The sequence below is a fragment of the Cynoglossus semilaevis genome, chromosome 8 (genome assembly GCF_000523025.1).
Source record: "Cynoglossus semilaevis isolate Cse_v1.0 chromosome 8, Cse_v1.0, whole genome shotgun sequence".
NCBI classification, from domain to species: Eukaryota; Metazoa; Chordata; class Actinopteri; order Pleuronectiformes; family Cynoglossidae; genus Cynoglossus; species Cynoglossus semilaevis.
Window position 1 is genome coordinate 3,009,332 of NC_024314.1, and position 20,639 is coordinate 3,029,970.

At 39.1% G+C, this 20,639-nt stretch overlaps 3 protein-coding genes and 1 long non-coding RNA gene across 4 annotated transcripts in view; 3 read left to right on the forward strand and 1 right to left on the reverse strand.

Moving 5' to 3' along the window:
* The window catches only part of arhgap27 (Rho GTPase activating protein 27), a 19,971-nt gene extending 16,526 nt beyond the window's left edge, over positions 1 to 3,445 (forward strand). The window contains exons 12-19 of the mRNA XM_025058029.1: positions 4 to 54; positions 521 to 614; positions 791 to 925; positions 1,661 to 1,759; positions 1,843 to 1,920; positions 2,012 to 2,143; positions 2,235 to 2,340; positions 2,438 to 3,445. Coding sequence (XP_024913797.1) covers positions 4 to 54; positions 521 to 614; positions 791 to 925; positions 1,661 to 1,759; positions 1,843 to 1,920; positions 2,012 to 2,143; positions 2,235 to 2,340; positions 2,438 to 2,606 — 864 coding nt within the window. The 3' untranslated portion in view covers positions 2,607 to 3,445. The remainder of the gene's footprint in view (positions 1 to 3; positions 55 to 520; positions 615 to 790; positions 926 to 1,660; positions 1,760 to 1,842; positions 1,921 to 2,011; positions 2,144 to 2,234; positions 2,341 to 2,437) is intronic.
* A 328-nt stretch (positions 3,446 to 3,773) lies between these two features.
* vps25 (vacuolar protein sorting 25 homolog) lies at positions 3,774 to 8,979 on the forward strand. The gene is made up of 6 exons (XM_008313987.3): positions 3,774 to 3,910; positions 5,674 to 5,819; positions 6,271 to 6,324; positions 6,431 to 6,519; positions 7,178 to 7,253; positions 8,291 to 8,979. The coding sequence occupies exons 1-6, from the start codon at positions 3,864 to 3,866 to the stop codon at positions 8,401 to 8,403; spliced, it is 525 nt and encodes a 174-aa protein (XP_008312209.1). The 5' UTR covers positions 3,774 to 3,863; the 3' UTR covers positions 8,404 to 8,979.
* Positions 8,980 to 10,562: 1,583 nt separating this feature from the next.
* wnk4a (WNK lysine deficient protein kinase 4a) overlaps positions 10,563 to 20,639 on the forward strand; it is a 33,131-nt gene continuing 23,054 nt past the window's right edge. The window contains exons 1-2 of the mRNA XM_008313988.3: positions 10,563 to 10,783; positions 10,963 to 11,622. Of these exons, the coding sequence (XP_008312210.1) occupies positions 10,996 to 11,622 (627 nt within the window). The 5' untranslated portion in view covers positions 10,563 to 10,783; positions 10,963 to 10,995. The remainder of the gene's footprint in view (positions 10,784 to 10,962; positions 11,623 to 20,639) is intronic.
* Positions 10,991 to 16,528, reverse strand: LOC112487373 (uncharacterized). Its single transcript, XR_003050421.1, has 3 exons — positions 11,510 to 16,528; positions 11,264 to 11,401; positions 10,991 to 11,130 (listed from the first exon to the last, which is right to left on the reverse strand). It is a non-coding gene; the product is annotated as an uncharacterized LOC112487373 (long non-coding RNA).

A 20,639-nucleotide genomic window follows, 5' to 3' on the forward strand; every position in this document is an offset into this window, starting at 1 on the left:
GAGAGTATCATCACCGACTGGCACAAAGTCTTAATGGACACCATACGACAACTGGTGAGTGAAAACTCTTCATCACATAAATGGGACTCAGTCAAGCACTGTAAAACACAAATGTATTTTCAAAATAAAATATCGTACTGACTAGCAAGTTTAAAAATAGTTAAAAATGAAAGTTTTTCCTTCCTGTGCAACCATATCACGAGTCATGAGTCCGGGCCCAGAAGGCTGATACAACATTCATTTTCCTGTCTGTTTTAAATAAATTATTATTATTATAACTTTTTAAAAACTTTTTGTGACTCATCTCTAACAACTCAAGTATATTTTTCCCAAACAGGAAATGAAGACCAAACCCAGATGTAATTAAATCCTCATACTGTATTTGTAATAGAACTAAATATTTTTGCATTGGAATCATGAACATATTGTAAATGTAAATTTCTCTTCTTTTAAAATTTGGTCAAAATCAAGAAAGCTGCACGTGTGTGTGTGTGTGTGTGTGTGTGTGTGTTTGGATCAGGAATACCAAGACCATCACTCAGATGAGGAGGACGGGAACGTGTATGAGAAAATCTCCACCCCAGAGCAGGAGGACAAGACTGACAAGAGAAGATGTAAGATGAACCCTCTCTATTATTACTGCTAGCTCACAATGCTGGAAGTAAATATTGTGTGGTTTTTACTCTGGATCAGTTTTGACTCATCCTATTGACCCAAATACACCCGAGCACAAAGAGCTAACATTTCAGCTCTCCTCAATGTTGAATGTTTCTTTTCTTTTTCTCCCCAGCCAACAAAGCAAGTGTTACACACTCATCCAGCTCTGCAGGAGACACAGATCCAAAACGGGTTCGAACCAAACTGATGAAGTTTCTTCTGAAGCGCCCGACGCTCCAGTCAGTCAAGGAGAAAGGATACATCAGAGGTGCAGGGTTTTCTTTCAGTTTCCTTCATTTGCATGTTACTTAATTCAAACAGGAAAATGAAGGGAAAACAAACCCAAGGGCGAGGGCAGATTTGAACTCTACCTCTTCAGGCGTCAAACGCTGTTTGAACACAAACTGGTTTATGTTGACAAATTGAGTTTCACTTCAACATTACTCTAGTTTTGAAGCTGAACAGAATCTAAATCTACAGTGTGGGAACTGCTGCTGAAAAAACTCAAATTGAACAAACTGGAATATTATTCTTCATTAGGGCTAAAATTGAAATATATAAAAGTTTTCATTCATTTTTTAATTGTAATTCAAACAATGCTCATTAACAGCTCTATACCTAGGCCAGTGTTTTTTAGAGCAGGGCTCTCTGACCTGTTTTCCTCTGAGAGCTGCTTCTACAAAAATTTAAATTAATTAATGTTTTTACTTAGCACAGTTAATCACTATCACTTGCCGCCTGTAAAGCTTTAATTACTCTTCATTAAAACATAGAATAATTATTATGTTTTTATGGGCTTGCTATAATCTACCTTAATGCAATCCACTATTTCCAATTATAATGCATGGTTAATCAATAATCTATATCGGCATACACTGGAGTTAAAATGAAAAGTTTTGCATTGTTATCCAAATAAATGAATCTTAAGTACTCGTTCATAACACAGAACAAACACCCCGTCCCAGGACTAATGTCCTCTGTGTTTGCCTTGTCATTCCTTCAGATAGTGTGTTTGGTTGCCATCTGGACACGTTGTGTGCACAGGAGAGGACCACGGTTCCAAGTTTTGTGGAGAGATGTATCAAATCAGTAGAAAAGAGAGGTGATGTCAAAATTCTGCAAACAGTTTTGTTGTGTGCAGCAGAGTTATTTTGTTAAAATATCAAACTGTGTGTTTATGTCCAGGTTTGGACATCGATGGACTCTACAGGGTGAGTGGAAACCTGGCAGTTATTCAGAAACTACGCTTCAAAGCTGACCATGGTAAATATACTGCATCAGTACATGACTTCACACAGACAACTGCGCCCTCTGTCGGCACTTAACCAGTTGTGCAACTGTTATGTTAAAACAGAGGAGCTGGACCTTGAAGACGGTCAGTGGGAGGACGTTCACGTTATCACTGGAGCACTGAAGTTGTTTTTCAGGGAGCTTCCTGAGCCGCTCTCCCCTTACGGTCACTTTGCCAGCTTCATCACAGCAATCAGTAAACAGATCCAGATCCATTTATATTTCATAAATATTGTATATGTATTTTCTTTTAAAGAGTGGTTACTAAATTCTCTTCTCTTTTGTAGGAATTCCTGATCACGACGCAAAACTGTCCCATATGCGTGAACTAGTCAAATCACTTCCTCCTCCCAATCATGACACCATGGAACTACTTTTTGGTCATTTGTGCAGGTAAACTTTTAGAAAAAATCTTTATTTAGTTTCACATGAAGGTTTTGGAAATTAAAAAAAAAACAAAACTAATAATGAGTTTGCGTTCCCCTGACAGGGTCATCCAGTATGGGGAGGTCAATCGGATGTCGGTACAGAATGTTGCCATTGTGTTTGGCCCCACACTGCTCCGGCCCGAGACGGAAAGCAACATTGCAATGAACATGGTTTATCAGAACCAAATAGTGGAGTTTATTCTCAATAAATATGAGGGCATTTTCCACTAAAGTTAAAGCAGCTACAAGGCTTTAGTGCAGACCTACTGCCGTTCTTTAAAGTGCTAGAATTTTTACAGCAAGTTAAGGCTCTTCAAGCATTCTCTGCCTAGATTATTTGAAGGTTCATCATACTGTATGAGGTACAATAGGACATTTCCTATTGTCTTTGTTAAGAAGATTTAAAGCCAACATAACCACTGTTTTGTCCAGTTTTATTCCTATAAAGCTCCTAGAACAGTCTTTGGAGGATTAGTCTGCCTAGGTATTGCTGTGAGCAAATGAGCTGGGTTCTTGTTTAAGACTCAAACTTGGTCCAATTGCTTCTGATCCCAGATGTTGTAGTTTTTCCAAACCCACAAGTCACTTTTTGTGTCTAATTTACTATTGTAATACAACCAGTTTTCAGACATGAGACAGTGCATCAATAACAGCTTACATCTATACTGCAGACAGTATAATGACTTCAATTATTTTTCAGAGTTGACATTTAAAATATCACACAATGCAATAAATTAAGTTATGTTCTAATACTGCCAATTTAATTTTTTATCTATGAATAAACTTATTGTAATATAGAGATTGTTGAAAGGCAAATATGTATTAATACAAATATTTTACCATGTACTAGAGTAAATGTTCACATTGGATATTTTTCACAGAATTTTAAAACATGTTTTATTTCTGAAAATGCTGTACTTGAATAATACCAACAAAAGAAGAAAATTAAATATTAGAACAAACATCATGTCCTGTAAATAGAAATAGATGGCATATTTATGCTGTATGGTGTTGGAAATATACAAGTTATTCAATAATGATAATAATAAAGTAACTTTGTTTAAAAAAAACTTGTCTGACTTTGTTTTCTTTAACTAAATGAATAAAAAATAATTGTGACCAAGTCTTGGAAAAACATGCGCAAAAGAAAATTGAAGTGCAAGTCAGGTAAAAGTACTAAAAAAATATATTAATTTGTGATCCATATTGATGCCAATACATTACGAAATATTAGGTACATACATAGAGTCGATCTACTTATATATATATATATATATATAATCACTTCCTCCTCCCAATCATGACACCATGGAACTACTTTTTGGTCATTTGTGCAGGTAAACTTTTTTTAACCGAAAATATGTTATTTTTGTTTATACAAATGTGTTTGCTTGAAGTTATCCGTCAAAGCGCTGTTAGTCGGACTCATTTGATGTGGTGGACCGGCTTCCGGAAGCTGTCAGCTGTGGAAACACCTAATCAACTGCAATGAGTTTTGAGTGGCCGTGGCAGTACAATTTTCCACCGTTTTTTACGTAAGTCTGCTTCTTACCTGACACATTTTGTACCCTGTGTATATATTTAACCAATTTCCATCCTGTTTTTAATAGACTGAATCGTAGTGTAGTATTTACTAAATTACTGTCATATTAGCCGGTTAGCAACCTGTGCTACGAAGAAGGGAAATAGAAATACTCAGCTACGGGACATAGGCAAGTTATATAGGCAAGACTCAGTATTTTTTATTTGCGGATTTTCTAATGCCGCTCTTAACGGAAACCCTAAAACTTAGCAGTGTTTCTTTTAATTTGACTCGACATGCAATGTCAGACCATTTGGCTGCTAGCTGTAGCTAGTTGCTTTGACAACTCTGTTTCACTCTCAGCTGCCAACTATTGAACCAGAGGTGCGGTCAGTTATTTGGTAAGAAGTGCAGTGAAGAGCACACAGTTATTAACATCTATGTTTAGTCGAATGCCATAATGTAACAGTACTACACCGGTACATGTAAAAGCTTTTGAAGTATATACATCTTACAGCAAGTAATGATAACCATTATTCATATTCATTATTATTATTTAGTAATATTTGTATTAGTTGATGCCGTGTATTTTAATTTGGTGTTAAAAAATAAGGAAAATATGGCTACATTAAAAAAATGTAACCGTGACAATATTTACATTTTAATATATAAATTACCATGTGTATATATAGATGATTGTGATATATATCAATTAGTCACCAGAAAGAAAGAACAAAGAGCTACTTCTGCTATTGTGCCCAAACCTGGCACTATCCACATACTACAACAGCATAACGTGGTTAGTGGAAGTAAATACACAGAACACAGTGTTATCATTTTTCCTGTGCTGCGTTTAACTATGTGTTTTGTGCCGTACACTTGTGACTATTTTGAAATTTACTCGGACCGTGCAACAAGGTTCTGTGATAAGTGTTGAAATGGCAGCACTGATGCAAATAATACTTAAAATTCACTGATAACATTTGATAAAACCATGTTAGCTCTGTGCACTTCCCTTTCTTTGGAACTGATTTTATTCATGTGTGCTGTGAGATAAATGCATCAAAAAGTGTTTGATAGCCGTCACAGAGTGTAGACATAATAATTCAATCTCATTATCAGAGTTCAGAAAGTCTCACTTGTGGTTATTACATTACATTAGATTACATTTCCTGGAAGTGTCACCGGGTCAGGGAAAAAGTGAGAATACTCTGAAACTTGAATCTAAATTATTAAGTACACATGACATTTTTGGTTTTCAGGCCAATAATAGCTGATATTAACATTTTTAAATATAAACCACTTTGTACATGAGAAATTTAAAATCTGAACATGACCACATTCAGACCTTAGTTTGGGTTGTTGGTAAATATTTTTTTATTGCCGTTTACAATAACTTGCTGGTACTCTGTTGTCATAGTCATTTTTGTGCCTTTAGTTTTGTCTTTGACTTTTGGCGTTTGTCATTTCAAACAATGACAATTCATTTTTAGTTTTGGGACCTGTTTTAATTATTCTGTACAAATAACACACAACCAAAAGAAAAAGATTATTCATAAAAGGGCTATGTACTGCACAAATGTATTAATGCTGTACAATTGACGTATTGTAATAAAACGGTTTACCAGGATTTGCTGACATGCAAACAACATTAAAGCAGAAATGTCCTCGTCACTTTCCCCTGGTCATATATGAAGTGTATGTTATCTTTCTGTGTTTCTGTTCTATCTGTTTAATGTACTTTATACTTTTTCCTATTATACCTTTTTTGAACAGGTTACAGCCTAATGTTGACACTAGACAGAAGCAGCTGGCAGCATGGTGTTCCCTCGCCCTCACTTACTGCCGCCATCACAAGCTCTACACCCTGGACATCATGGAAGCTCAGGAGAGCCCTGTCTTCAACAACAAGAAGATAGAACGTATCATAAAAACAGTCCACCTGTGGTTTATAACCAGTGTCGACAATTAATCTTACATGACACAGATTGATCTGTTATACTGAATGTATATAAAGAAATGATGTTTTATGATCTTCTTTAATGTTTACACACATGCTGAGTCAAGGGTTTAAAGACTGATGCCTTTATAGGGTTATAAAAGTACATTCTACCCTGAAGAAACTAAAGTTGACACATATCACACTCAAGGGTAGACCTTAGAAGCATTTTAGTATTGCACCAACCATTACAGTGTGTCAACTCGATTCACCAGGGCTAAATGACTAACCGATAAATCACTCAGTCTGCTGTGATTAAAATATCCAAGAAAAGACACTAAATATTTATCAACGAAACACCGAAGTTGTGATTTAATGCAAGATCGTTGTTTTGGTTTTCTGTGATGTGAAATTGAACCTTAACTGAATCACAGGAAAACTGTCTATGGAAGCAATTCAAGTTGTATTTGAGGAGCTACGGAAAAAAGGTACATTTTAAAAAAAAAAGTATTTGGTTCTAAATTATCTAAAAAGTTGATTTGAAGATATTGTAAATACAGACAATGAATGAGCTTTTAATTGTTCTGACCTCAGGTAACCTGGAATGGCTGGACAAAAACAAGTCCCGGTGTTTAGTCATGTGGAGACGACCGGAGGAATGGGGCAAGTTAATATACCAGTGGGTGAGTCATCAAACTGAGAGACAAGGTGTTCTGTCTGTGAGAGTGCAATTTTGTCCATTAGCCGAGCTGATAGGACACACAGGGAAGAAAGTGTTCTTGACAGCAGTAAACAAGAGAAAATTCAGGAGTTTATTTTTTTTAGATAAATATTATCTACAATTAATGTGGTAATCAAGGTCATTTCATGCAGTACTATGAGTACTAACTGAATGTGTTTATTGTGTTTTTTTTTAGTTAGAAATAGTAACTTTGCTCTTTGGGTTTTGGTGAGACCAGGCTTAGACACTGGCTGCAGAATTCATAAACACATTTTAGTTGTGCTTCAGTTAATGTGTTTCAATATGTTGTTTGATTACCATGGTAACCAGAGAGGCTGTGTCCTAAATGAGGCTCAACAAAGCAGAGTTTACGGTGAAAAGCCTGACCTAAATTATCCTAACAAATAGGTAAGGGCTCAGTGTGTTACATGAAGCAGGTGTGGGCAACATTATGAGCAGGTCCTGTTTTTACAACTAGGTAACAAAAACAAAAAGTATGGGTTTTTTTCAGTAAAAACCAAATTCAGTTTGACCATGAATTGTAAAAGGCTGAACATTCAAAGAATCAAACATGTTTTTCCCTCTGACAGTGACCAACGTTCTGTTTTCTAATTACATAGGTTTCCAGAAACGGGATGGTCAACTCTGTGTTTACGCTGTATGAATTGTCCAATGGTGATGACGCAGAGAGTGAAGGTATGTACCATGAATTTTAATCAGCATCCATTAATTAAAGATGACTCATTTTATGTTCCAAGGTTACAATGCTTAAATGCTAGACTTTTATTCATGTTGAAATAAAGAGTTTTTAAAAACAATATCAACAATTATCTCTTTTATTACGTTTTATACTGTTTGTTTGTATGTAAGTGTTAAAACAACTAGTGCAAAACATAACTAAACAATACTATTTACTCAACTAGTATAAACAAATTGATGCGATCTGTCATGTCGGCACTGCTAATAAGTTGTTTTACTGTAGAACACAGTTTTGAACCATGATACTTTTGCAGGTGATCTACACACAGAGCTTGTATGTATAATGTATGTGGCTGTCAGTGTCTGTCCTTAAATGTTCAGTCTCTACACAGTTTTATAAAAGAATTGATTAAACTGGCAACAGAAGTCCAGTATTGCACATCAGGTCCAAGCAATACGGGCTTGACTCTATCTGTACGTTCTCCTGACGTGAACATGTCATTTATTAAAGTTTCTGATGCTGCTGAGATAAATTGTGCACGGGTTAATTCCGTAGTGAGCGGCGCAGTTTGATGCAAGATTTAGGGACTTGAAAATTTAGGGACAGAATCCCAAAGCTTGGGTAGTAGAAACCTGTGAGAGAACGATGGAGAACTTGGAAGAAAAAAAATCCTATACAGTGAAACAGCTTTGCGTTTTAAACCTTGAGCTTCACTAAGTCAGTCTGTTTTGCCAGCAAGATTTCTTCAAAAGCAACTTGAAGACGGTAAGCCATGAAAACTCTATTCACCTTTGAAAAGACAGGAACATATGACTGGGACGGTGCCGAAGAGCAGGGACTAACATAGAAGGCCTAGGTTTGTTTAGATGTTGGGTTCATTCAGGTTGGACAATAATAATAACAATAAACACCAGGGCTCTTATTTACCATGTTTAACCACTGAGCTAAAAAAACTATATTTAAAAAAACAAAACAGTTAATATATTCATCTTCCCTGAAACCTCTCAAACTAACCCATCTCGTTTTCTTCCAGAATTCCACGGCCTTGAAGAGTGGATGCTTTTACGCTCACTGCAGGCTTTACAGTCGGACGGGAAAGCAGAGATCATCACCATGGATGAGGGGAAAGGGGTCAAATTTTTCTAGAACGGTGCTGGAAACGCGCTTTATCTGTCTCGTCCGAGTCCGCAAATTTTTTTTATGTTTGGGAGGTTAAGGCTACACGAGGTTGCACCTGAGTGCCCTGCCCAGCTGGTGGGGATCCAGTTCATGTTGTTGCCTTTTGGTTCGCTCGACCTCTTAACCTTTTTTTTATTGAAGCAGAACCAAGACCAATTTATAAGGGTGAAAAAAAGACCATCTGAGGTGACGCTTGTTGACATTTAAGTCTATCAGAGGACTAAGTACTATTCTTTTGAAAATTTTAGGGGGAAGTCTTTCCTCTCTAGCTGTAACGTTGCTCATGAACCAAGCATGTTAAAGTACGCAACATCACAAGGACTGTTCATTGTTTATCATGTTGAGAATATATGCTTCCGGAAGCAGGACACCCCAGAGACTTGAATTACCAATTATGACTCGCATTAAGTGTAACGAAATTGGATCTTCATATTGAAATCACTGTCATTAATTGAATGTGCAGTAACTACTGTGACACTCCTCTCTTTGAATTCAACTTTTTTCATATAATGCAGAAAAAATAAATGTTTGTTTAAAAAAAAAGGAATCTGCAAATATTAAAGAAAAACGATTTCTCAACGGCACACATGTCAAACTCAAGGACTGGGGGCCAAATGTGGCCCGCCAAGCTGTTTTGTGTGGCCCACAGGAGCTTAAAAAGCATTTAGTTAAGCCCATGCAGCAGAGGTTCTTAACCTATAAAATTAAACGTTTATTTTTATTACACAGCGATGAACAATATTTTTAGCTCGAATAAATAATAATCAATTGCAGAAACATGTCTTAATCTGTTATGGAGTAGTTACATCTATACCAGTGGCCCCTGACCTTTTTTGTTCCTGGACTGGTCAGCCAGTACCAGCTGTTTGTACAGACTGGTACCAAGGTGCTGAGCATTGAAGGATCATTAAATCTTTTTAAAATAAAACATCTTTTAGGCTTTTATTCTGTTAGTATCAGAGTCTGAATGACATTATTTTAAAATATTTCCAGATTTTCTTTAAATAAAGTAAATGGATATGACTGGATTTTCTTGAATGAAGTAAAGTAGTAAAAATCAAGTACATTTTTTCCACTGTGTCCTACTGCGGCCCGGTGCCAAGTGACCTATGGACTGCTACTGGTCCATGGACCGGGGTTGGGGACCCCTGATCTATACAGTCTTCCATTTTCAACCGGCTCTTCAAGGGAAACTGTACTGCTGATGTGGCCCCTGGTGAAAATGAGTTTGACACCCCTGCTGTAGAATATATGTCAACATCATCTCCATACATACATGACATGTTTTTAAGGTGTTTGACGTTGGTGCAGCATCCCTAGATGTAATTAATTTTCAGATGAGACAACAGATGATGGGGTGTTCTCTTCCCTCTTATTTAAAAAGAGCACAGTTTTCTTTACAGAACATATAATTTAATCTTTCACACGAACCCTCCTGTTTTACAGAACAAACTAGCATTTGTTTTGAGCCAGAACCGTAGACCGCGCCCCCAGAGTGGGCAGTAGGGTGCAGACGTGCAGAGTGAAACCACAGTGATGGAGCAGTCGGTACACTGTGACTGTGAATGAAGGTACATGCACCAGTCGGGCTGATGTCAGAGCTCCAGAGAATCCAGTGTGTGAGCCGATAACACGCAGTGTGATCTGCAGGGACAGGTGGGGGCCTAATGTGCTAATAAAGGTGTCCTGTTACTGCAGCAACAAGCACAGCTCCATCTACTGGCACACTGCTGTATTTCGCCAAATCGGAGCTTATCTGCTGGGGACACATTGATAGAAGACTGACGATGCGAAAGCCTTGGTTATATCTGAATTCAGAGAAACCTGAGTTTTCGTCATTGACGCATCAGCTGGAAGAGGAGCATATTCGCATGAATTTCAACTTCTGCACATGATGAACCTTTGATGTCAGAAAGATGGTCTATTTTCTGTGAAAATAAAAACATTTTTGCACAATGTAGCTTTTTATTTTTTTTTCAAACATACATTCGTACGTGTCCCAAACAAGCCTTTAGTGTCTTGTTTCGGACATTAGGTTTTTCACAACAAGCCAAAAATGAAAAAGGGAACGCATTCTTATGAAAAGTTGTGGTTTTACCGAGTACTGGTCTGCAAACTGCAGTAATTTGCTCCCTTCGGCTCGACCTATAGGCGCGTCAAAGTTGCGAGGGGCGGAGTTGGAAGTGCGTACTCGGAGCGCCCTCGCTGGTCATAATATAGGCTGCTCCGTTCTTGCAGCGAAGGTTATGGCTGAAGACTTTGGTCGGGAGAAGGTGACAGCAGTCAGTATTTAATTTGGAGTATGTGTTACAGTGCGCGTTTGTGAACGACTCTTGCGCTGTTATGAGTAAGTATTCTGTATTTTCCTGCGTTTGATCAGTTTGATCTATTCTAACTAGTTTACATTTGAGTGTGATCTAAACAGGGGTGTAAGAGACATCTAATGTGTGTTCTATGCCCCTGACTCAATTGACATCTCGGAAAAGTAACGGTACTCTTCTGTCCTAATGCCATTTCCACATTTAGGCTCTGGAGACAGAAGACCTTGAACCTGCAACCATGTCCCATGCTCAGGTTGAGATACCAGGACGCGTTTTCCCAGGTCTGTCTGTCAACATGAGCGACGACTGTCTGTCCAGGGTGCCATCCGTGCTCAGGACGCACGGCTTGGGCGCACGGAGAAACTCCTACGGGCTGCAGAAAATCAGCATGGACATTGATTCGTCTCTGTACAGCGGCGCTCTCTCCAAAACCCTCTCCTGGTCAGCTGAGAATATTCCAACACTCTGCGAGTCCAGAGCGGAGGAAGAAAAAGCCCAAGACTCACCGCAGTCTCCGTCGCCGGCTTCCAGTCCAGGTACCAGCTCCAACACGCCCCTCAGCAGCCAGGAGCCCGACGCCGGCTGTCTCCCAGAAAACTGGGATCCCGTGGCGAGATCGAGCGCCCACGAGGCCAGTTCAGATTCTGAGAATGACAAACCACAACACAAGATCCTGTCTCGCTTCAAGATTGATACACAGTGGGAGCAGGAAGAGAAAGAAGACGTGGAGACCAAAGCCGTGGCAACCTCACCTGATGGGAGATATCTGAAATTCAACATAGAGATTGGAAGAGGGTCCTTCAAGACCGTCTATAAAGGACTGGACACAGAGACGACAGTGGAGGTGGCATGGTGTGAACTACAGGTAAGGATAAAAAAAAGTCTAGAATTTAAGTTGCCAAACAGGAAAAGTCATTCAGTTTACCAGGTTCTGACTGGACCTGTATGGAGATTGTTTTTTTTTTCTTCCCCCAGTTTAAATCTATATATGACTTTGTAGCCTCCTAAACTTAGCTTTAAACCAGCATCAGCATTTATATTGGTTGTTGGACTTAAGTCGGGCTGTTTCAGGCCTGTAACAGCCGGTCATACCATCAGCAGCCGGTCCAACTGAACCTCTCACTCTACATGCTGCCATGATCCCCTCTCTAATCTCTGTTTTTGTTATCAACTGCTCACCATAAGGCAAGCTCTCTCACGTGAACACTGGGAGCAACTGATGGGCAGCTGAGATGAGCCACTGACACTGTTCCAGTCTGATACTACAGACAGAATGTACAGCCTGTGCAGAGATGTGTCTATTGAATTTAGCTCCATGTGTTGTGCCAGCATCTTATTTTTCAACTGTGGTGATTAGAAGTGAGGCAGGCCTAGTGTCAGTATTTGCAAATATTACAGGCAACAGTAACAGCTGCCACTTTTCTTGCTTGCATGGTTCAATATCACAACGTGTGATTTAAGTTTTACACCTCAACACCACACTTTATCAACACTGAAAAAGCTCTCCACAGCTGAATGGTTAAGAACAGGCAACTCTGGAGGAATCACTGGAGGACAGATAGTCAGGGATTAGACAGCGTAATGGGAATCTGCCCCCAAACCTCATTCTGCAGCAGCCACAGGTGGGGACTTCTTCCCGGAGGAGACCACCTGTCACTTCACTGCAGGTGTCCTCCTATGGTGCAGACAGAATCTCATTTAAGTCTCAGTTTTGGTTAAAGATGCAGCCTTGACTCAAACTCTTTAACTGTAGGTGTTCATCACTGTTAGGATTTTGATATTTAAAGCCCACTGCCCTCTTAACCTGAGACAACACATCAAATTAGTGCTGCAGCTCTGTGGCCTTGGGACAGGCTGGAAACAGACCCACTGTTTTACCTCCTTCGCTAGGATATAAGTGCAGTTAAGCTTCCTAATCACTTCCAAGAAGCTTAAACACGGCCGTTGTTGACATGGTGACTGCTGCGATAAGTTAACCTCAAAGACACAGATTCGGCTGTAGTTCAAATTCTGTCCGTCCTTCACTTGTGCCCCAGTGGCTTTAAAGAACAAAAGCTGGCTGTTGGTGGCAAAACACAATCTCTCTCACAGTGTTGATGGAGCAGCAGTGGAAGGTGCGTCACATCAAGTCAAGTAGAAACACTGTAAGCTTCTTTATTAGCAGGAATTCTTAAACATGGAGCCCTTACCAGATGCTTTTTATTTGCCTTATCATTTTGGTTGTCAGTGTACTGTTGGTTTTAACACAGAGCACATGTCTGCCTGGGTGTTGTCCAGTGGAACCGTTCCACTTTGTTCTGTCACACAAAAAAGTAAACAAAGCAGTGAAGTTCTTCCATGACATTCAATACAGCAGCTCATCCGTGTCACTCCTTCAAACTAAACAAATGATTAAATATCCCTGTGATGCAGTAGTAAAGCGACAACTGTAGTGTTTATAAGAGTCAAAAATTAGTAAAACTGTAAAATGACCTTGAAATATCTACTTTTTTTATAAATTGTCATAACCAGGGTTTTATTGCCCTGTAAATATACTAGTTAACCTTTGCAGAAATATAGGTAAAATGCATCCATCATACCTTGTGTAACACCAACAACTGCCATATATTTTGCTATGTAGGTCATAGTATTAAAGAGATTTGGTTTTTGTGCAAATCTAAATTATTATATGATTAGGTGTGAAGTAAAACACTGTCAAAAAGAATGTAGTGTTTGTAGATTAAAGACAGACGAAAATAGGCCCATATTAAATAAATTAAAACAACTTAGAGAAGCCCAAATACACCTGAACTTAACTAAAGCCATTAACAAATGAACTTAAAGTATAGCTAGCACAAATTAACATTAAGTATCTGAAGGAATACTCTTCCTACTGTTGCTAAATAAAAATTGAAAAATTGCCCAGGTGACAGCTACCTGGCAACCCTGCCTGTACGCTGGGACAGACAAGTTGTGTGCACTACAGTGGATGTAGAGTGAGCCTAAAGCAAACGTGGAAGTGATAAAAAAAATGGATGAGTTATTACTAAAGTCCCTCCCCTGGGTCCATTCATCAGGTGGAGTAAAAGTCTTTACAACCTGACATACTTCTGCTGTTGTATTTCACTGTTATGTGAGGGCATCAAACTGCATTATCAGAGGAGATGTGGGCATTGCCTACGACTTACATGTGTCCTCCTTTTCCAGGACATTTGTCGCACATTGTCCAGGTGGCACTTTCTCCTGCCCCCGGGCCTGCAGCAGACGCTCAGACCCTTTAATAGTCTCATGTTTCTGTTTTTAAACCTCAATATTCACGCTCCAAGCACAGTGCTCCACTTTAGCACAGCCACCTGCATTTTAAGCGCTATACAAGTTACTGTATGTGCCTGTGTGCATGAAACAGTATGCACAACCAACCAAAGCTGACTCAGACATACTGTGCTGTTGATGATCAAGCCTGTGTGTGGTCATGTTGTCATATGCATTTCTGTTTTCTGACAGTTCTTAACTTAATGAGGACTTTCCATAATTACAAGCCCCTTTATAACGGACCTGGCCTGATGGTTTATTCTACATTCATTTCACCCATTTCACTTATTCTATTTATTATTCCTGTCTTCATGTTGAAGGCCCATCTGCAGCAGGTAACTTCAGGTTAAGTGTCTTGTCCAGGCACACTTTGGCATCACCATGAATGAATTGTGGGCCCTGAAGTTCAAGCCCATGTATTCGCAGCAGGTTCAAATGAAGTAGTGTAATCCTTTAAAACCCTGGCCAACAACTGTGTGACATTTGTATTGACTTCTAACAACAAAGAATTAATTTTGTTTGGCACACATTTTCTCTTGAACTTAACCTGCAAGGGCCGCATACAAGGCAGCCTGTGTGAGCTTTATCTGAATGTGGTTAGTGTTCAGTGACATAACACAAGCTGTGGGCCCTCTATCAGCTCCACTGTTGCCAACAACAACAACAGCGTTTCTGCTCGTGAACTATCGCTAAAACCAGGTTCACTTTATCAGAGCCACGTAATGTTCTCTGAGGAGACAGTGAAGGAGGCTCACAACCCTACACTGCCATCACACTTGGCAGCACGTCACTTTGACGTAAGAGCTACTTTTTTCCTCATCTATTTTTAATGAGCTCTGAGCGGTCTTGAAAGGAAGGCCACACTGTGTCACCTTTAAAAACCTACACTGTACTAAACGTGCAATCATCGAGTGATTTGTACTGTGAGATACAGCCTGTCTCTTCCACGACCTGCTGCAGATAACAGTGTCACACTGGCTGCTCTTGATAGTCTCAGTGTCTTTTTTAGGGTGGACACTGATGGCACAAGCTGGGGCAACATCAGAGTTCTGTGATCAGGGGCCCGGGGGTTTGTTTACTGTGTTTGTGTGTTTCTATTGGAAACTGAAAGTGTGTTTGTGCCTGTGAAAGGAAGTCTATTCCTGTTTTTTTTGTTTTTTGTTTTTTTTTAATACATGGTAGCTGGATTATTTACTTTACATGTGACAGTAGGAAAATGTGAGTCGTACAACTTATAAAAAAGACACAGTATTGATGAGTTTGATAATAAAACAGTCTTAAAATGAAACTTCACTTACAGACGATTAGGTGGACAGTCCTTCAAGTATCTTGATCAAGGACACATTGACATCTAAACCTGGTTAGTCTTGGATCAAGCCTCCAACCTCCACATGTAACTTTTTTTCTGGGCCTTCAGCTGACCATAGCGTTGTCAGATATACCATTAAAGTCACCTTGGAGAAACAGCATTGGCTAAGAATATTCTGGATTAATACAATCCAGAATACACATCACCAAGAGACCACAAAAATAGCCTACATTTTATTTAAATGTATTTGAGCAGCTTCTGCTATTTTACGTATGGGCCAGATAATAGCCCGTTATCTAAACATGGAATCAAACCCCAGACCTTGTGTTAAAGTTTGAACCATTTTGCCTTCTGTTCCACAGCAGCTCCAGAACAAAAGGTTTATTTGATATATGAATTGGCAACAGCTTAAATAGGGTCATGAGGCTGGGAAGGTAAACATGACAGACCAGTTTTTTAAAATATGTATTTGTTGGTTTAACTTAATCTACCTCCTGTATGCAAAGCTAGGAAATTAGCATGTACTTTATTTTACTTCTGTTACAATAATGTAATGATTAGAAAAAATGTCTCTAAACTAAGTTATCACTGAAAGAAGAAGAAACGCAGAGGGGAGCTAAGAGTTTTCCTTGCTTCTGCATGATTGATTTTTATCCTTTATACTTTGTCCAAATCAGTTGTCAATGTCAATGTAATCATCTATCTATCTGTCTATCTATCTCTCTATCTATCTATCTATCTATCTATCTATCTATCTATCTATAATTAGTTTTGTCTACATATTCTGAGAAAGTGGTTACACATTTCCAGTGTCTCAGTGATAGCACTTCACAAAGATAAGATATTCAATTTTCTGTCAAATAAAACAGATGATAGGAAGGAGGGAAGTCCTTGTTTATGAAGCATTTTACAGTTGTATCCTCGTGTGGTTCGTATGGTTCAAGTGATTTAGGTCTAGTTTGAGTGGAGATTATATGTGTGGTTCTTTACCTGAATCATTTTGCCTCCAGGATTGACAGTATGCGACTGTTTGGCTCTTCCTTGATTGGAAAATATGCAGTCACCCTGTAACTCGGATCCTACAGTGAATTGAGTCCTGCTTCAAACCAGAGACCTCAAGTTTTAATAGCTGTTAGTGCACTGAGGCCAACGTTGGTGAAGGAAAAGGCTGCTCTGGGGGTCCGGGGGGGGGGTTACCTCTGGTCATTTCTGAACTGACTGTGTGTGTCAGAGTGAGCAGTATGGAGGCGTGAGGAGCCTAAGCTGCTATGGGATGAATTGGCTGTTGGTGTACAGTAATGGCTGTACCTGTTTGAGGACTGGCACCTTTCAAGAGCGTCAACAAACACTGTAAGGTGTTTTCTTAGCCAACAGAAAACATTTGTCATTTCTGTTCTCACAGGCCTGAACTGTCCTTTCTTACAGTTGTACACATTTATCTTAATAAAAGTGAGTTTCTAAATATTCATAAACATCCATCAGTTTGACTCTTATTAAACGGACTGGGGTTGACAGGGAAAGGACGAGTCATAAATCTTTCAGGTTGTTGCCCTCCCGTGACGTGGGTACCTCTTGCATTCCATGCCTTCTTAAACTGTATCCGGTCCCGGCTGCCAGTGGCACTTGATAGCACATCCTTTTTTGTCTCTGCGTAACGCTATATGCTGCTGCCTTGCACCTGTAGTCAGGGCTGGAGTGGTGTACAAATAAACTTGATACCAAACATGCAGCAACACACGGTTCATTTTTCCTTTTGGTCAGTCTGCAGATGTTTACAAAACACCTGTATGTAGGAAATCTTTATTTCTATATTTTAGACATTTTATATTTATAATGATGAGTATTATATGATGTATCATTAAAAAGGACGGTCATTTTAATTGCAAGATGTGACAAGATAATAGCCTGAGATGGAGACTAATACGCTGTGTTGTTTGGGTCACACATCTGTATGGTCAGTCTTCCGGTCAGTGTGTTGAGCCCTCTTCTATGTCATAGAGGATTAGACTTAAATACAACATAGAGACTTTGACATACAAAACACCACTTTCAACAGTTGCTATTACGAAGTGACGCCAGCAGCTCAGAGGAATTCCCCTCAGGGTTATGCTTTTGAATCCTTACAGATACATATATACTCATGAGCCTGTTGTGGCCTGTCATCTCTTAATGGTTGCACAGATGGTAATTATTGTAAACATTTAGAAGTTGTCAAGGCTCAGTTAATTCTTCATGTTTAGAAGTGGGTTAGCAAGTGGAGTGGATTGTCTTCAAGTTGGTTTGTCCGCTATGTGGATCCATCAGTGAAGACTTCCAGGCTAAAAAAAAACTTGCATACGATCGAGGCATTTTGTCCAGTGTGATGAAGAGTGATGTATTTGTTTCAAACACTAAATAAGAATTCTGTTATAAATTATATCCTAAAATTTTGGTTTTAGATAAAATTGACAAGTGACAGGGATATTGAAGTGTTTTGTTTTATGTTCACTTCACAAGAAATTGATTTATGTTTTATTAGAGCCGTTACATTTTATTTTTTACAGCCCTATGATTTCCTTGTTGTTTAGAGGGCGAAGACATAATTCTTCCTTAATGATTGCAATAAAAATATTCGACCAGAGCACAAGAGCAAAACAGAAAATAAAATCTTCTTTACAGTGGCATATATTAGTTATCAACTTTATGAGCAATAGCTGATCAGAATATTGGACTGGGAGCATGTCGCTCTCACACAGTGACTGCTGGGATTGGCTCTAACCCAACACTGACCTGTGAGTTTAGTGGCCTTTGAAGGGGAGTTAGGGAAGTCTTAGTCTTGTTGCAGTAGTAGGAGATGCACTTGTATGAGGAACATACCAGGTCGTGGCATTTGCTGTATGAATATTCCTCAGGGTGCAGGACAAGCTGCTAAATATGTTTATTTATAGAGAGAGAGAGTGAATCTCATGTGACACACTGACTCCCTTAAATCTGACTTTTTCTGAGTGTAAAGTGTACAGAATGTTGTTTGCAGCATCTGGGGTGAACTCTGCTGCTGTTAGACATTTGTTGTCAGTCTGATATAAAGACCATCATAAACTGTCATCCTTTCTTTCAAACTCTGATGGTCCGATTATATAACCAAGTTACAGTGGATAATTGACTTTGCTGTAACAAATGATCTTTGCTGTTTCTCCAGTGTGTAGTGTTGACCTGATTGTGTTGTGGTATGTGTTCTGAGACTCTCACAGGCCGTGTCTCCCGAGCATCTTGTGATCGCTCTGTGGTTTTTCTTGGATTTGTTAAAAAAGTCAACGTGTTTGTTCCATTCTCTATTCAGATGCCATTTCACTGAGAGGAAACTGTCAGTATATTCTCCCCTCCAGCAGACAGACTTCCTCCCCCTTAAGGGGTTTATTTGACCAGAGTAAAGGAGGAATGGTCTGTGGAGGTCGTAGGTGCCACGGGTCACTGAGGTCTCTATATTGTCAACACACACACGCAAGTGTTAGAGCCACAAAGACAATCATTGTCTGTGAATTATTTATAATTTAGCATGTCCTCAGCCTGGGTAAGTCCCAGACTATAGAGACAGATGTTTGCTTTGCTCATTGTTAGCATGTCCAACAGTTATTAGCTAGGTTTGTTTTTGCTAACATCTAGCAATTTCCAACCACAACTGCATCTTATGAGGTAAAGTAATGGCTTTGTGAAGAAAAAAAGAAAAGAAAAAAAAACATACCTAAAAATACACAGTACAAAATATACAAATGCACAATATTAAAAGACAAAATATACTCTAATACGATAAGGTGAGTTCTAATTAGGCAATCAGTGTGAAAGGCATTTGACAAAGTTTAATAGTGTTTAAAAAAAGAGTCTCAAAGGACTGCACTATTACGGCAGAGCTGTTTATAGAAGATGAGGTTTTACTGTGTGACTAAAAGCAAACTGTAGACGGGTCAGGAGACGTTAAGTATAACAAAGTAAACAGACTAAAGATACAAGATCGTTCAGCTTTCAAATAACGCGAGCCAAGACTCTGTAGAACAAGATTTTACTTGTTGACTTGTAGCCCAAAGAATGTGACCAGGCCAATATTGTCCAATATTAGGGTTTCTAAAACATCAGTTTTAATGTTTAACCCAGACAGCAACATTGCTGTACAAATAGGCTCACTGTGGATTTATGTGACAGTTGTCATTTTTATTCATACAAGAAATACACTGACAGCATTTTATGGCTTCAGCTAAATTGTACTTCAGTTTTTCTACCACAAAAAAAGGAAAAAAACAAAACAAAACAAAACAAAAAAAAACAAATAAATAACTGAGCTGCAGATAGCACTGACCAGGTGCTAGCCAAATACTATTGGACAGTGCTCTGAAAGTTGTGTGTTTCAGACTCACTAGAACTTTTATATATATATATATATATATATAAAAGCTATTCTTGTCCATTGACATACATGAGTGCCAAAGTAATCTTACAATCTAGGTCTTCTATACTTGTGCTGGTAATTAGCTGACCACAGGTTAGGTCAGGTTCTCAGAGTAAGAGCAACTGTTGCCAGTCTGAATCCTCTATCCTTATGAGATTAATGGCTAACCTCCCTCTGCCCGCTCCATTTACAGAACATGTTGGGTTTTCCTTGGAAGGTGCACACTGTTGCCTTAGTTCTTACCTGCAAACACGTGAGAACAACACTGTGCCAGTGTGGGAGCCTGTGTGTATGTTTATACCAAGTATATCAGTCGAGCCAGGTATGTCAGTCTCAGGCCCGTGAGGTCAGGTTGTTTTTCCCCTCTGGGTTGCCTTTGCCCTCAATCCTAACTCTGGGTATGTCAGCTGTCAACACCGGTGATGGACAGTGGGTCAGTAACAGTGAAGCTGTGCAGGTTCGTGCTTGCATAATCTCAGAACCCTCTGGTCTTCGTCAGCACTGCAGGACTCTGGACTGTCAGCCCCTAAGCCCTAGAGCGCTGAAGTAATGGCCTGTTAACAGTGCTTTCAGTAATAAGGAACTGACAGGGAAGAAGAAAGAGGACTCACCTATCACCTATCTGTGGTCCCTAGAAGAATTCACACAGAGGTCACAGTAGTAGAAATAGTCTGGCAGCTGGATAGGACCAGCAGGACTCTACACCTTTGGTTTTATCTGCTAGTATCTACACTGTACTATAGTACTACAATACTACTATAGTTACCCTATTACTGGTTGTTTTTAAAAGGAAAGTTGCAAAATATATACATTTTTAAAGTTTATGGATTTCATGGGAAGTAGTCTAGTTGTAACCTTTGAC

Coding starts and splice junctions, on each gene's coding strand:
- vps25 (XM_008313987.3), top strand. CDS start 3,864: ATGAGTTTTGAGTGGCCGTGGCAGTACAATTTTCCACCGTTTTTTAC. Junction 3,911..5,673: donor AATTTTCCACCGTTTTTTAC/GTAAGTCTGCTT, acceptor TTTTTTGAACAG/GTTACAGCCTAATGTTGACA. Junction 7,254..8,290: donor TGATGACGCAGAGAGTGAAG/GTATGTACCATG, acceptor GTTTTCTTCCAG/AATTCCACGGCCTTGAAGAG.